General features: G+C 38.4%; 2 protein-coding genes across 5 annotated transcripts; both read left to right on the forward strand.

The window, feature by feature from the left end:
* Positions 1-867: 867 nt before the first annotated feature.
* On the forward strand, positions 868-6,993 carry cluap1 (clusterin associated protein 1). 4 transcript variants are annotated; one of them, XM_054602903.1, is made up of 14 exons: positions 868-932; positions 1,020-1,118; positions 1,431-1,498; positions 1,599-1,710; positions 2,085-2,169; positions 2,278-2,457; positions 2,905-3,000; positions 3,518-3,601; positions 3,702-3,835; positions 4,114-4,255; positions 5,031-5,106; positions 5,198-5,308; positions 5,503-5,552; positions 6,671-6,993. In XM_054602903.1, the coding sequence occupies exons 3-14, from the start codon at positions 1,477-1,479 to the stop codon at positions 6,842-6,844; spliced, it is 1,266 nt and encodes a 421-aa protein (XP_054458878.1). In that variant the 5' UTR covers positions 868-932; positions 1,020-1,118; positions 1,431-1,476; the 3' UTR covers positions 6,845-6,993. The 4 variants fall into 4 exon arrangements, with proteins under 4 accessions (XP_054458878.1, XP_054458877.1, XP_054458881.1 ...); XM_054602902.1 differs by having other exon boundaries at positions 1,020-1,109; XM_054602906.1 differs by lacking the exon at positions 1,431-1,498 and having other exon boundaries at positions 1,020-1,109.
* Positions 6,994-8,031: 1,038 nt separating this feature from the next.
* ccdc124 (coiled-coil domain containing 124) lies at positions 8,032-11,085 on the forward strand. Its single transcript, XM_054602497.1, has 5 exons — positions 8,032-8,141; positions 8,776-8,953; positions 9,822-10,014; positions 10,155-10,257; positions 10,534-11,085. Exons 2-5 carry the CDS (start codon positions 8,795-8,797, stop codon positions 10,739-10,741), a joined length of 663 nt encoding a protein of 220 aa, XP_054458472.1. The 5' UTR covers positions 8,032-8,141; positions 8,776-8,794; the 3' UTR covers positions 10,742-11,085.
* Positions 11,086-14,028: the final 2,943 nt, after the last annotated feature.

A 14,028-nucleotide genomic window follows, 5' to 3' on the forward strand; every position in this document is an offset into this window, starting at 1 on the left:
GTCACCTCCAACCACTGTCTATATCATTATTATTTTAATAATTCTTCTTATTCTATGTGTCATTATTTTTATAATAATAATATTATAAAACTGACTGGTTGTTGTTGTCCTATTATTATTATTAATACTACTTTCCCCCCCCAAAAAACGGAAATTATTCTAAGGTGAAGCTCTAGATCATCTCCCTTTTTCTGTAATTTCTTTAAATTCTTTCATTTCTGTGTATGCTTGGCTACTTTATGATGCGGCTTTACAACAAACTTTATCACAACTAAATACCATAACATCTTTATTGTTTGTTTTTTATTTCAAAAAGGGAACATTAACAAGCATGTAAACTGTGTGCACTGTTGGAGGACAACATGTTAAGTGTCATCCATTCAACTGGAATGGTCTACGATCAAGGAATTTACAGGGAATTTACAGAGAAAACACAAGGAATGATGACACAAACTAAGGAACATAGTGCAGTTAGAGGACAACATTAAAAGCATACAGTACCAGACAAAAGTTTGGACACACCTTCTCATTCAATGGTTTTTCTATTTTTATTTTTTCTACATTGTAGATTAATATTGAAGACATCCAAACTATGAAGGAACACATATGGAATTATGTGGTAAACAAACAAATGCTCAACAGACCAGAATATGTTTTATATTTTAGATTCTTCAAAGTAGTTGAATGAGAAGGTGTATGTGGACACACACTGCTCAAGGGAGGAAAGGCTCACTTTTTATTTTCAGGACGACTGGAATGGAAAAACACACCGATATAGTCTAAAACCTGAAGGGGGCAGTGATGACACATTGTGAATGCTGACTGCCGTAAAGCCTCAAAGAAGAAGAAAAAATAGGACAAGAATGTGTTTCCATAGAGACCATCAGTCGTGGAGGCGAATGGAGAACTAGCTCAGATACGACTAACTACAGGTAACAACACCACTACCAGGACCGTAAACACGATATGCTGCATTTGCTAAATCGTTAATAAGATATATTTTTGTACTCTTGTTGCAGGTTGACCTGCAGGAAGCGAGCAGCGACATCTAACTTTAGCTTCTGCTAACTAGCTAGCTGACGTCACTACCCAGCCACCAGCTAGTCAGGGTATTCAATGTAAACTAACATACAGTAATGCTAGCGTTAGTTAAACTGACGTGACCTTCACACACTAAAGAAAATAATGCCGTAAATGACAACGTCACAAGTGACCACACTATCTAGGTTAACACTGCTAATGCAACTAGCCTATTAGTGATTGTGTTATAACACCATCAACACAAAATGGTGAAGGTGGTCAGGATTTGTAGTGTTGTCATGTGTATTTATGTATTTATATAAAGTTAGGTTTTATTTATAGTAAACCAAGCTAAGACTCTAGCTTGGTTTACTATAAATAACCTCACATCCTCTCTCCTTTGCTGCTAGAGGAGGAATCAGTGCCTATTCTGCTTAACGTTGCTGACAGGTCAAAATGTCCTTCAGAGACTTAAGAAGTAAGTGATTCGATGCAATTAACATTGTAGCACTTTGCTGAACCTCTGTGATTTTTGTGTATATTTATGTTGCTAATCGAAGTTTAATTTTATTTGACAGATTTCACAGAAATGATGAGGGCCTTGGGGTATCCTCGGTTGATATCCATGGAAAACTTCAGAACACCAAACTTCACTTTAGTGGCAGAAATCCTAATATGGCTTGTAAAGAGGTATTCTCAAACTACCACACCACTGATTCATCAAGAAGTTTAATAAGTCTTTGTTTTCCATCATTTGCACACTATTTTTGATTAATTAAAATAAAAGTTGTACTTTGTAATACGTGGAACTTCCCAAGAAAGGAAATCGTTACTCGTCAGTTCAATGTGGTTAATACATTTTTAACTCTGGAAGCAAATCTCTGTATGCCATTTACTTTTACTCCACCCTTTGTTTTCTACATGCCCACTGGTTTGGATCGGATGGCTTGTTTTTACTTAGATCAGCCAAATCTACGTATTGACATCATGTATATAAGGGATTGTGATATATTTTGCTCTTTATCTTTTTCTCTCTATCACCCTCTGTCTCTTTTTCATTGTAGATATGAGCCTCAGATGGATATTCCCACGGATGTTGACACAGAGTCAGACAGAATATTTTTCATCAAGGCTGTGGCCCAGTTTATGGTGATGTATTTCTTTAATTTATACAGAATGTACAGATTCCTCTTGGCGATTAAAGGAAATACTTGTAGATAGTGAGTCTGTCTTAAAAAGTTTCTCACTTTGTTTCAGGCAACAAAAGCTCACATCAAGTTGAACACCAAGCGCCTCTACCAGGCTGATGGCTACGCAGTGAAAGAGATGCTGAAGATCACTTCAGTGCTGTACAGCGCTATGAAGACCAAGCAGATGGCCCTGGGAGACAGAACCGAGGAGGAGAACAACAAGTTTAAGTTCGACCTTGGTTCACGGGTGAGATGCAATTTTCACACAATGTTGTATCTACATATGTATGTATGTATGTTACTGTTTCCTTAATCCTTTTTATCTCAATAGCTAGGCTATCAGCTCCAAGGAGTTTGACATTAAGTGGCATTTTAATTAAGTCAGTGTTTGGAAACTACTACAGATAAAATGATATATTGTCTAAATTTAGCAGATATAAACATTCCCCGCAGTCAGGTTGGCTTTATTAACTTTTATTGCAATACCTGACTTGAACAGCTGTTTGTCTGACCCACATGCATGTAGACTCTCGGAATAAAACAGTCAAAATAATATGTTTGACTTAACACCTCATTATTTTTATTTTTCAGCCTTCTATTACATATTTCATTTTTTAATCTATCTATTATCAAATCCAACGTGGAAGAGAAAACCTTGTGTTGCTAATCAGTTCTCACTCTGTCTTCTCTCCAGATTTCAGATCTCAAAGCAGCTCGGCAGCTAGCATCTGAGGTCACATCTAAAGGAGCTTGTCTGTATGATTTACTAGGAAAAGAAGTGGACCTAAGGGTGAGGGAAAACAGATATTAACAGACACACATTGTGGTTTCCATTTACCTTGATCTTAAGTCCTCACAATACTTGAGTGTTTCAGTTTTTCTTCATTAGACCCGGACTAGATAGAAAGTTTTACAGTTTGAAGGCCAAACTTTATATTGTGGATATAAGTGCATTTTAAGAAACATAGTAATAGATTTTGTTTGAAAAGGCATTTTCGATTTACAATGTTAATTATTCTTTAAACCATATTGGTGTTCTCTTAAAGAAACGGCTGTCTTGAAGACCAGTGTGACCTAAAACTGCCATTAGCCGTCAAGTAACTTTTAACCATAAGCTAATCCTCTGTGAGTGCTGGTGATGCTGGTAGCATGATGTGGCTTTGTGTTTTTTGTTTTTTGCAGTAGGTCAAAGTTGCTGCTCTCAGATGTTAGCAGCTGTACAATTGTAATGCAGTCTCTTTGAAAATACATTAGTGAAAGTGCTGCAGGAGATGACTCTGCTGTCTATGTTTTCAATGTTCCCACAGGAAATGAGAACTGCGGCCATCGCCAGACCTCTGGAGATTAATGAGACTGAAAAGGCCCTGAGAGCTGCCATCAAGGAGGTTTTGGTATGTATATATCCTGAAAATCCACCTTTTTTCAATGTACACCTCTTTTGCTCATGAAAAGGCACTGAATTTGCCACCATGCCTTTATGTTCATGTCAAGGAAAGTGTGGAGAAGACGAAAGACATGCTGAGTAACGTTGTTTCTGATGAAACCAGTCTGGACGCTAAGATAGAAAAGAAGAAGCAGGAGCAGGAGAGGAATCGCAAGAGGCTTCAGACACTGCAGAGTGTCAGGTCAGTTCAAAGCCCTCAATGAGGAATGATCCACTGGTGCCTCTGGCAAATTAAACAATACATAGAGTGAATGTGACTCACCTTTTTTTGTTGTTGAATTGTTTGTATTCTTTGCTCAAACGTTTGTCATGCAAGTTGTGCGATATCTAAGCTTTAAGTCATCTTAGAGTTTTCTTTCTTCAACTTGCACCAGTTCTTTAAACAAAACTTTTACTGACAAGTTAGTGTCTGTGCTCATCCCGTAAGTGCTTGTTTTTCGTTCATCACCAATTTTTTAGGCCGGCCTTTATGGATGAATATGAGAAGATTGAGGAAGATCTGCAGAAGCAATATGAAACCTTTGTGGAGAAATTCAGGAACCTCTGCTTCCTGGAGTCTCAGCTGGATGAATACCATAGAATGGAGCAGGAGAGGTTTGAGGTGTGTGTATGTATGATCGGGATCTTTAAATATTTTATAAAATTACTTCCTATTGAACTGCTTGTATATTTCATCCTTTTCTTAAACATATTGCCACTCTGTCTCAGTAATGCTCTGCGTGACACAGAGACTGATATTGGTCTTCAAATATTGGTATGAAAACACACAAGAATATAAAATATGGAAATGTGTCAGTTTTCCTGTGAATGGAAGTAAGAACTTCACTTAATCTCCACTTGTTTTTGAAGAGAGACAAATTTATCCTCCTCTCATATTTTGAACTTAAACAACAGAGCATAATTGAAATAGAGTGATCTCTTGTAAGAGCTGCACACAGGTGAAAAATTAGCATCCTCTCTCTTTTCTATGTAAAAAAATATATAATTTCCTGACCTGTGATGATGAGAAAAGATACAATACTGTTCATAAACATAAATGAGAGAAACTCGTACTCTGAATGCTGTGGGTGGAGAAGAATAGAGATTGGTATCAAGACAGCCCTCTATATGCTGTCAATATGCAGCTTTGGCTCAGGAAGTAGAGCTGGTAGTCCACTAATCGGTAGTTCGATCCCCGGCTCCTCCAGTCTGCATGTGGAATTTCCTTGGGAAATCGGTGTGTGTGAGTGTCTGTGAAATAGCATTAGATTGGATCCTTTAGCACCTTGTATGGAAGCCTCTGCCATCAGTGTACAAATGTGAATGGTGGTCAGAATACTAGAAAAGCTCTTTATAAATGCAAGTCCATATAAAATGTCCTTTTCTTTCCACTACAGGAGGCTGAAAACACACTTAGGATGATGCAGCACGTATTGAGGGAGGAGGAGGAGAGGGATCTAACGAAAAGCTCCTGTGAGACAACCAATCACACATTGTTAAAGCAAAGCAATAGGCACATAATGTCAACCCCTTTTTTATGATCTCACACGCTTGTTTTCTGCAGTGAAAGATGAGGATTCTGACATGGACGTTCCAGAGGACGAAGGTTCAGACAGCGACGTGGATGAGTGTCGACCTTCTAAGCCACGGCCCACAAGAAACGGCATCATGGCAGGTACAAAGACAAGGAATAGCCAGGTTTTTTATTTTTTATGATCAACTATTAGTTGCTTGGAAAATAAATGCTTAATTAAAGTTTTCTCCATAATGTTCTGCTTGCTATGATTCTGATTGTTTTTATATCTGCTGTTCTACAAAAAAATGCTTTATCTATCAAAACTTATCGTCAAACTTGTTTTCGCGCCGTAGGAAGAGGAACTCGATTCATCGGGAACATGCAGGGCGGTGATAGTGATGAGGTTAGTATTGCCAAAACAAAATCAATACAAGATTCCTTGTTTTTTCGTTTAAAGTTTAATCTTATGTAGCTCTAAATTTTGAAGATGTTTTTGCTAAGTTTTCTCTCAGTGGTCCTAGATAGCATTCTCTTTGCTGTCTCGCTGTCATTTCTAGCCAACTACCTTCATTTTCACACCCCTTTGGGTTTCCATCTTGTACTCTGTTCCATATCTTAGCATTCACTGTTATTAACTTGTATTTTGAAAGCCCTCTTTAGCTGCGTCCAGAAAGTCAGTCCCTCGTGCCAAAAAACGACAGAAAGGAAAGGTTTGTGCAGGACTGGGATCTAGATAACTCCTTGTTTCTCTGTGTTTTTAAAGGAAAAATCTATTCTCAAATTCTCATGACGCAGTAGGAATTTTTCACACAGGACAAGGAAAGGATCCTCATCAGTTTCATGGCATAGTCCACTTCAGGAGTGTTCATACAGTTAACAAGGTGGAGAAGTGCGCCTAGAGCTTGTAGTCCCGCTAAAATGATTCTGACATGTTGTCTCTCCCAGAGAACATTGACCATTTTTTGCATCATACCTCTACTCATGCTCATAAACAGTATAAACCTCGAAAAGAAAAGAAAGGAAGACGGACTGGAGAGAGAGGAATTATTGCATTGCATTTTACTCCACTGGTGCAACTATGGGTGTAGGAATAGGGTTTTTCTACAATGCACTTTGTTCGGTATAGTTTTTGAACATAGGTGCAGATGTTTTTAACAGAGTTGAAGTGTTTGGAATAGATTTTTCCTTTTAAATTAGGTAAAATGTGTATCAGGTCCTTGTAGTTATGTGGCTCCAGATGGACATGTCCCAGTTCAATGATTTTGGTCAGATCAGTCCTGGACTGGGGATGTTCTAAATACAGCCGAAAAGTTGATTCCCTGATTAGATTCGTCAAGTTGAAGTTTTTTCTGAGACATTAGCTGTTTCAATGTTTAGTTATAATGAGAATATGTCCATCCCTGTTGTAGTTCCACATTGTGTGTTGAATAATTGTCCAGGAATCATCGACTGAACTCTGAACACTCAGATATTTTTGTTAGTTGACGTTATTATGTGTCTCTGCCTGCCGGCTGTTTTCAGACTGAAGACAGCGAGATTGATGTGGACGAGGATGACGAGGAAGATGAAGGCGAGGAGGAGGAGAGCAAAGATTTGGAGGACGACAGTCTTGAGGGCCCAGTGTCCAGGGGTGCTCGCCCATCCAAGGGGGGCATAAGACCGCCTTTGCTGGAGGAGAGCGACAACGACTTCTGAAAGAATACAGATGAGCTCCAGCTGTTTCTGTGTACCAGCTCAGATAAAACCATCTAATTACTTTTCAGAGAAATGCATTAATTATTATCATGTCTTTTTGCAACATAAAAATCAACATGATTCCTTTTTATATATTTGTGTAAACTGTTTAACATAATAAAATATTTACAATTTAATATCCCTTCTGTGTCCCTTGATTCAAGTATGAAAATGTTGTTGTCCTAAGAGCCAATCAGTCATATGTTGAGACTGAGTATTTCAATTGTGTGCAATTGTATAGTTTATAGTTTACTCCATTTAAGAGGACAACAGTCTACCTCTAACTCAGTTTTACTTTGCAAGCAGTTAACAGTTAATTTGATACTGTTTTACCTGCTGAATATGATCATATATGATCAATGTATCATCATCATGATGCTTGGTGCTCAAACACAGTCAAGATTGATGGACAATGTAATGTGAAGATGTCGTCCATATTATTCAATGTCGTCCATATTATTCAATTCAATTCAGTTTATTTTGTATAGCCGAGAATCACAAATTACAAATTTGCCTCAGAGGGCTTTACAATCTGTTCACATGCGACATCCTCTGTCCTTCCCTCACATCGGACAGGAAAAACTCCCCTAAAAAAACCCTTTAACAGGGAGAAAAAAAGGAAGAACCCTATGGGAGAACGACAGAGGAGGGATCCTTCTCCCAGGATGGACAGAATGCAATAGATGTCATTATCTGCCCAGAAAATAGTTTTTGTTGCTACTGTTTACATTCGTCCTCATTAAAGTGAAAACAAAATGCACTACAGCAGGGGTCTCAAACTCAATTTGGCTTGGGGCCACTGCTGGTATTGTAGTCTCATAGAGGGGCCACTTCAAAGTTCAAGCACTACAAGAAAGTGCAATATTTTTGAAAATTTACTTTTTTTATTTCTTTGAATATCACTTGTTAAACTGTCTCTAGGCCATGGTTTTATATCTTTGGCACCAAAAACATTTTCCCTAATTGAATATACTTAATTGGAAGAAATGCCCATTTCTTGACATTTAGATACAAATGTAACTCTTGGCAACTAAGTAGCATTAATCAAAAAAAAAACTAAATAGGAATTTAAAGACAGTGTTTTCCCCTAAAAGTCAGAAAAAGCACACAACTCATTCATCCAGCCCCCAGATCTAGCCCTGTAACCATAGGAGACGTTACGTCATCAGAATGCGCGCTGGTTTAAGAGGTGGCAGATGCCTCTTCGAAATAACAGCCATCAGTCGTCTACTTGAGACCTGTTTCTCTTCTCATACTGGTATGAGACCATGTGTGTACTTTGTGTATTGTGATCATTATCTTCTCAGCAACATTTTGGTCATATTGAAACAGGGAACGACCGGCTCGTTTATAAGCAAAGCAGTGTTGTTTATGAGGCTAACATCAGCTAGCTATGGCTAACCATCGTTAGCTAACGTTACACTGACAAGCAAAACTGCAGTCGTTTGTTTAATCATATAACTCTCAGTTATGGCTTAGTTCAACCCTCTTGTCGTCTGTGGGTGTTTGTTAACCATATTTTCAAACGGATGCTTAGTAACGTGAGTCCTCTAACGTTAGCAATACTGTTTGGCTAATAATTGTCCTGTTTCGATACTTCATTAACAGGTTAAACGACATTTATTTAGGAAACGTTGGATTAACAGACGTAACCTATTCATCTATCTAAAAACAACTGCTTCACACTTATCAAAATATAAATACTGCATGTTGAACAATAACAGTTTTTTCAATATGTGTACCACTGTGTGCCACTGACAAAAACTAATATGTAAGAAGGGTTTTTTTTTAACAATTGTAACGTTAAAATGGCTTTACCAGTATTGAAATCAGCCTTTAAATGAATCTTGTGAGTCAAACTCCTCTCATTGGTCTGTCTTCTCTCCTCTCAGCTGAAGAGCAGCTGTTGGGATGCCAAAGAAGTTCCAGGGCGAGAACTCCAAGGCGGCCACAGCCAAAGCCCGTAAGGCCGAGGTGAAGGCAGTGGCAGACGCCCGCAAGAAGCAACAGGAAGAGGATGCTCTGTGGCAAGAAACCGACAAACTTGTTCTCAAAAAGGGGCAGAGAAAGGTTGGCGCTCTCTTCCATGTGATGTTCAAAATGAGGAAATGTTTCTACCTGTGTGGCTTACTTGGGCTTAAAGAATGAGCTGTTTCGAAGCTCTTTTTGCTACTTCTTTTATGATGTGTGTACAGACAGATTTACTTTTAGCTGAAATAATTAAAACATAGATGAGGGAGGAGTAAACACATGTAAACACAATACAAATATGCTGGCCGAACTGTCATGTTTGTTTTTGCTATTTTCTTTTTACTGGAAATTAATCCTCCTTTTTTGCACGCACATTGCCATGGGTTGAAGGTTTAGTTGGGATTAATGTTATTTCCAGTAGGACATTTGGGGTAGCAAACAAATACAGAACAAAAATATCAAGAATGGAGGAACTGAAGTTTACTTAACATAATAAGCAATTACAAGATCAGCATGTTTAAAAAAACTTGAGTATCGCCATTTATATTTTTTTCAATGAAACTCAGGCGCGAGATAAAGCATACTATGCTTTCTTCAGAGAGAGGGGGAACCATCTTGCTTTACTTTCAGTACTGGACTTACTGTAGCTATAACTGCCTCCTCAGTTTATGCTAGACGTAATTCTAATCTTATCAATTACTGAGATGACCAAAGGAGATAGCCTTGGAGACTCAACAGCAGAATTATTTTAGAATTAGTTTTTTAACCTCAGTGCATTCAGTATTGAATGCTGAAAGTATTTTATTGCATGATTCTTCATTTTCATTGATATCCGGGGAACAACAGTGAAGCTTGTTAAATGTTAAGTGATTGCATGTGTCATAACACAAATAGTGGCCAAACTACCTAAAGACAACATGTGTTTTTACGAACAAAAGTCTGATGAGACATCTTTGGGCCTTTACAGGATGAAAAGGAAAAGAAGAGGCTTGAGCTTTTGGAAAGGAAAAAGGAAAACCAACGTCTTCTGGATGAGGAGACTTCTACCATAAAAGGCAGAGCCCAGAGGGAGGCTGGACCTGGCGGCAAAGTGACTCGTGCCCAGATCGAGGATGTGCTTCAGAACGAGCTACAGCAACAGCAGGAGCTCAAGCCAAAAGGTAAAGTTTAGTTTTAAGTTGATGACAGAAGTGTGCTGGTTAGATTAAAGATGAGTGGAGATGCAATCGAGCATCATTGGCTGTTTTGGGGATCAAATCAGTAATTTTTTTTATCCATCAAATCCAATTTCTTCCCACAGAAAAGAGCCATCTGGAAACTCCACTGGAAGAGAATGTGAACAGGATCATCCCTGATGAAGGAACCGTGGAAGCCAGATCAGTAGAAGATGCCATCGCTGTGCTCAGGGTAGCGTGTGTGTGTGTGTGTGTGTGTGTGTGTGTGTGTGTGTGTGTGTGTGTGTGTGTGTGTGTGTGTGTGTGTGTGTGTGTGTGTGTGTGTGTGTGTGTGTGTGTGTGTGTGTGTGTGTGTGTGTGTGTGTGTGTGTGTGTGTGAGAGACATCCTATCGTCCTCGTTATTAGTCGGATGTTGAATAGAATTTAGTTTCTTAGGCTTATAAAACAACAATAATGACTTGTGAATGTTAACAAGCCATCATTACATCCTTTCTTCTGGTCTCCAGCACGGGGCCTGAGGATTTGGATCACCACCCGGAGCGGAGGATGAAAGCAGCGTTTGCTGCCTTTGAGGAGGCCAACATGCCTCGCCTAAAACAGGAGAACCCTAACATGAGGCTGTCGCAGCTGAAGCAACAGTTGAAAAAGGAATGGATGAAGTCGCCAGAGAACCCCCTGAACCAGCGCTTTTCCTCCTACAACTCAAAGTGATTGCACTGTTTAGCCCCTTTAGCTCCATTTGAAAACTGTCTGCCTATGCACATAGGAGACTCTAATTTCATTTAAAAATGGGTGTTGCTAATGAGAGTTTCACGCCTTTCTGCCCAGAAACTATCTCTCCAAAGCAAGATGACTCAGCTTGGTTTTTCCATTCACTAGGAAGGAGAAGCTCATTCTCACCAATCAAGGTGACAAGTGATTATCATTCCTGTGAATGTGGCACTTTTGCATTTAATACATTTAATTCAAATTTTTTTTTTTAATCACTTCTGGGGAGGTGGGAAGCCCGATGTTTTGAGAGTAACTTATTAAAGTTCACAACTCATTCATCAACATCTGTTGTTGCTTTCGACTGCTTCTTTGTTGTTAGGAGACACAAATCAAGTCACACACTGAAATCAAACATTTTTTCCAACTGCTGCTGTTGTGTCCAGGGTCAAAAATTTTGTGTACAGGGTCAACAATACTCAAGAGCAAAAATCACGGCTGACTTTAAATAACTACTGGCTTCAAATCACTTTTTTCTGTCCTTTTAATTACTTTGACAAGTGACTAACCAGTTTCTTCAAAGGTGTTGTTTGTTTGAATAACTTAACAGTTGGCATTGAACATTTAAGCCATAATCGCCAGTGGATTAATAGTCAATATGCTGAAGCTCAAGTATTCCAAGTACGAATGTTTCATTGACTATTTAACATAATAGTCTGCAGATGCCTCCCATCCAGTACTTTAAGTCTTGTCAGAGGCCTGGTATATCAAACACTTCATTGCAGAGAGAGAAGCAATTCAGCCACGCTTAAAGGACCACAGATGCAAAATTAGCATGAAGCCTTTCTAGGTTTACACGATTCATGAGTCTCTGTAAAGTGAACAAAATGATAGAAAAGTCTTCTCTTAACCATTTCCAGACCTCAAACTGTGGCTGAATGTTGTCTCCCTTATCTTCTTTAGCAGACCCTTTTGCCTTTAGCCAGCAGTGACTTTAAGGTCCTAGGATCATATCAATGTAAATGGATGGTGACCTCTGAAAAAAGAGGACTGGGGTTATGGTCCAAACACTCATAGCTGTATTGGTGCTGTGTTTGAAGTGTGGGCTCATGCTTTTCAGTGTGCATGTATTCAACAAACCTGTTTTCTAAAATAAGTCATATAAATGCAGAACGGGGTCATGTGCTTCTATTTCTAGAAACTAGTGCAGTGACCCCTGGGGCTGTTTGTTTGACCTTTGGTATTGATGCTTCCACATTTCTCAAGAATCGCTCATCCAAACAACGACACTGCAATAGACCTGCCAAGTGTGGAGTCGATCAGATGAGTGTTTGTCCAGAATCTCAAATGACAGACATGCATACAGACAGAGGCTTCTTCCATTCTGGTAATCTTGAAACAAACATTTTAAATCAAGGTAATTGAAACAACAAAATGAACAATAGGTAGAAACTTGTTGTATATGTGGTTTTTTTTTTGCATCCTATCATTTGCATATTAGTGCAAGCTATTTTTTAGACCCAGCCATGTGTCATACCATAGTTATTGCTATTGAATTGCTTTTGCATTGAGTTATGTGGCCAGCAATGGTATCCAGTGCTGCCGTTGGTCACAAAGGTTTTCTCCAGCACAGCAACATTCACATACTGAGCTGCTGAGGCAGCAAGCTCTAGGCTTTGTAGGTTTGTCTAATGCCAGATAAAGAGACTGAAAGCAGGAATAAAAACTGAGCTTTACCTGTCTTAAATGTAGGTAACATATAGGTAAAACAAGATAAACAATTTAACCTAAATATCTGCAGTGTTATTTTAGAGTTTGGGGTTACCAGCAGGGTTTTCAACCGGGCTTAAAATAAAGGGAAATATCCTGAGCAAGTGTAGCCATTTACAGAATTGAAATGCTTGGGAATGCAAAAAATATTAATTTATTATTCTTTGGCCAATAATCAAGTGCAATAGCGCTCCTGGGGATAGTTTGGACTTTTTAAATTATTATTTTTCATGTTATTATTACAACGTTGTTCTTGTTGTTACATTTGTTAGGATTCATCTGAGGAGACTTTGCACTTGGCTTGATTTATTTGGAACCAGATTTTAAAAAAGGCCACTTTGTCCATCCAGGCTGTTGTGGCGGAGGAGATAAGAGCCTCTGCCGAGGCCTTTGAACCACAGAGCTTCAATGAAATGTTCAACTGACCTTTTATTTTCCTTTTTGCATTGATAGCGGCCAGTTCCTTTTCTTTCCCATAGCGACCAATCAGTCCACTCCCAATTTATAGGGATTTCTTTGAGCTTGTACGTGTGATGTTCCGCTTTAACACTGGTCTGATGTTACAGGTTTTTGTTTTTCTGCATCCTAACCTGTCGCTGCACCCTCATACTCCCTGTCCATTTGCATTACAACCCTTTACCAGGCCAGCTGCTGCTGCCCTTTTCTTTCTTCATGTTGAATTCTAATGATTACTTTCAAAGGAAAGCCGTCTCCAAAGCTCCTTTATCAAGTGTTTGTACTGGGAGGAGGCAAGTCGCTGTCCTGCACCCACTCAGGCTTCTCTTCTTCTTAACACTTCTGTTCTGCAAGCGGGAGCATTTGCTTTTAGTAACCTGCTTTTTCAAGTTTGGAGAAAACTAACTCATGGGAAAAGAAGGTAAGGATCATCAGAAGTAGTTAGGATTTGTTCATAAATTATTTTGATTTGTTGTGGAGAAAATTATGAAAATTGAGATTGAAATTGCATTTGTAGTGTTAAAGAAAAAAAATAAGACCATTTGTAATAATAATATTGCACTCTGGAAAATGATGCCTTAGTTGTAAAGCACATTAAGATTAACTATTACAGTTCTCGTGCTCTTATCTTTCAGTATTTGCATCTACTCTCATTTCCCCAAGTTAATTTAAGAGTGAACACAATTTTTTATTTGCAGAAAGACAATTTACCCATCTTTTTTGGGCTAAGCTTCAGGAGTTAAACATAGTATATATTATGTAGCATCTGTCGTCATGTATGTTGCATCAGGATGACATCTGTTATGAAAAAAAGATTCCACTTTCCTGTGTTTCAGTGGTTCAAAAATGATAAATGATGTTTGAGTTTCCTAGTATTTTTCATTGTTCAATTTTCTCAGTAAAAATGACAAAATAGTAGATAACACAAAGTTACATCCACTTCTGAAACTTTTATAGATAGTGATTTAAGACTTTAGCACAATAACACAAAATAATTCTAAATTATGAATTTCTTTCCTCCAAAATAGTAAAATAATGTTTTAAATTGACAAGTGCTAATTATC

Source organism: Anoplopoma fimbria, chromosome 8, assembly GCF_027596085.1.
Source record: "Anoplopoma fimbria isolate UVic2021 breed Golden Eagle Sablefish chromosome 8, Afim_UVic_2022, whole genome shotgun sequence".
Classification (NCBI taxonomy): Eukaryota; Metazoa; Chordata; class Actinopteri; order Perciformes; family Anoplopomatidae; genus Anoplopoma; species Anoplopoma fimbria.

Excerpts from the sequence above, each read along its gene's own strand:
- ccdc124 (XM_054602497.1), top strand. The coding sequence starts at position 8,795 with ATGCCAAAGAAGTTCCAGGGCGAGAACTCCAAGGCGGCCACAGCCAAA. Across the intron at positions 8,954-9,821 it reads TCAAAAAGGGGCAGAGAAAG|GATGAAAAGGAAAAGAAGAG; the intron begins GTTGGCGCTCTC and ends GGGCCTTTACAG. Across the intron at positions 10,015-10,154 it reads GCAGGAGCTCAAGCCAAAAG|AAAAGAGCCATCTGGAAACT; the intron begins GTAAAGTTTAGT and ends TTCTTCCCACAG.
- cluap1 (XM_054602903.1), top strand. The coding sequence starts at position 1,477 with ATGTCCTTCAGAGACTTAAGAA. Across the intron at positions 1,499-1,598 it reads GTCCTTCAGAGACTTAAGAA|ATTTCACAGAAATGATGAGG; the intron begins GTAAGTGATTCG and ends TTTATTTGACAG. Across the intron at positions 2,458-2,904 it reads AGTTCGACCTTGGTTCACGG|ATTTCAGATCTCAAAGCAGC; the intron begins GTGAGATGCAAT and ends TCTTCTCTCCAG.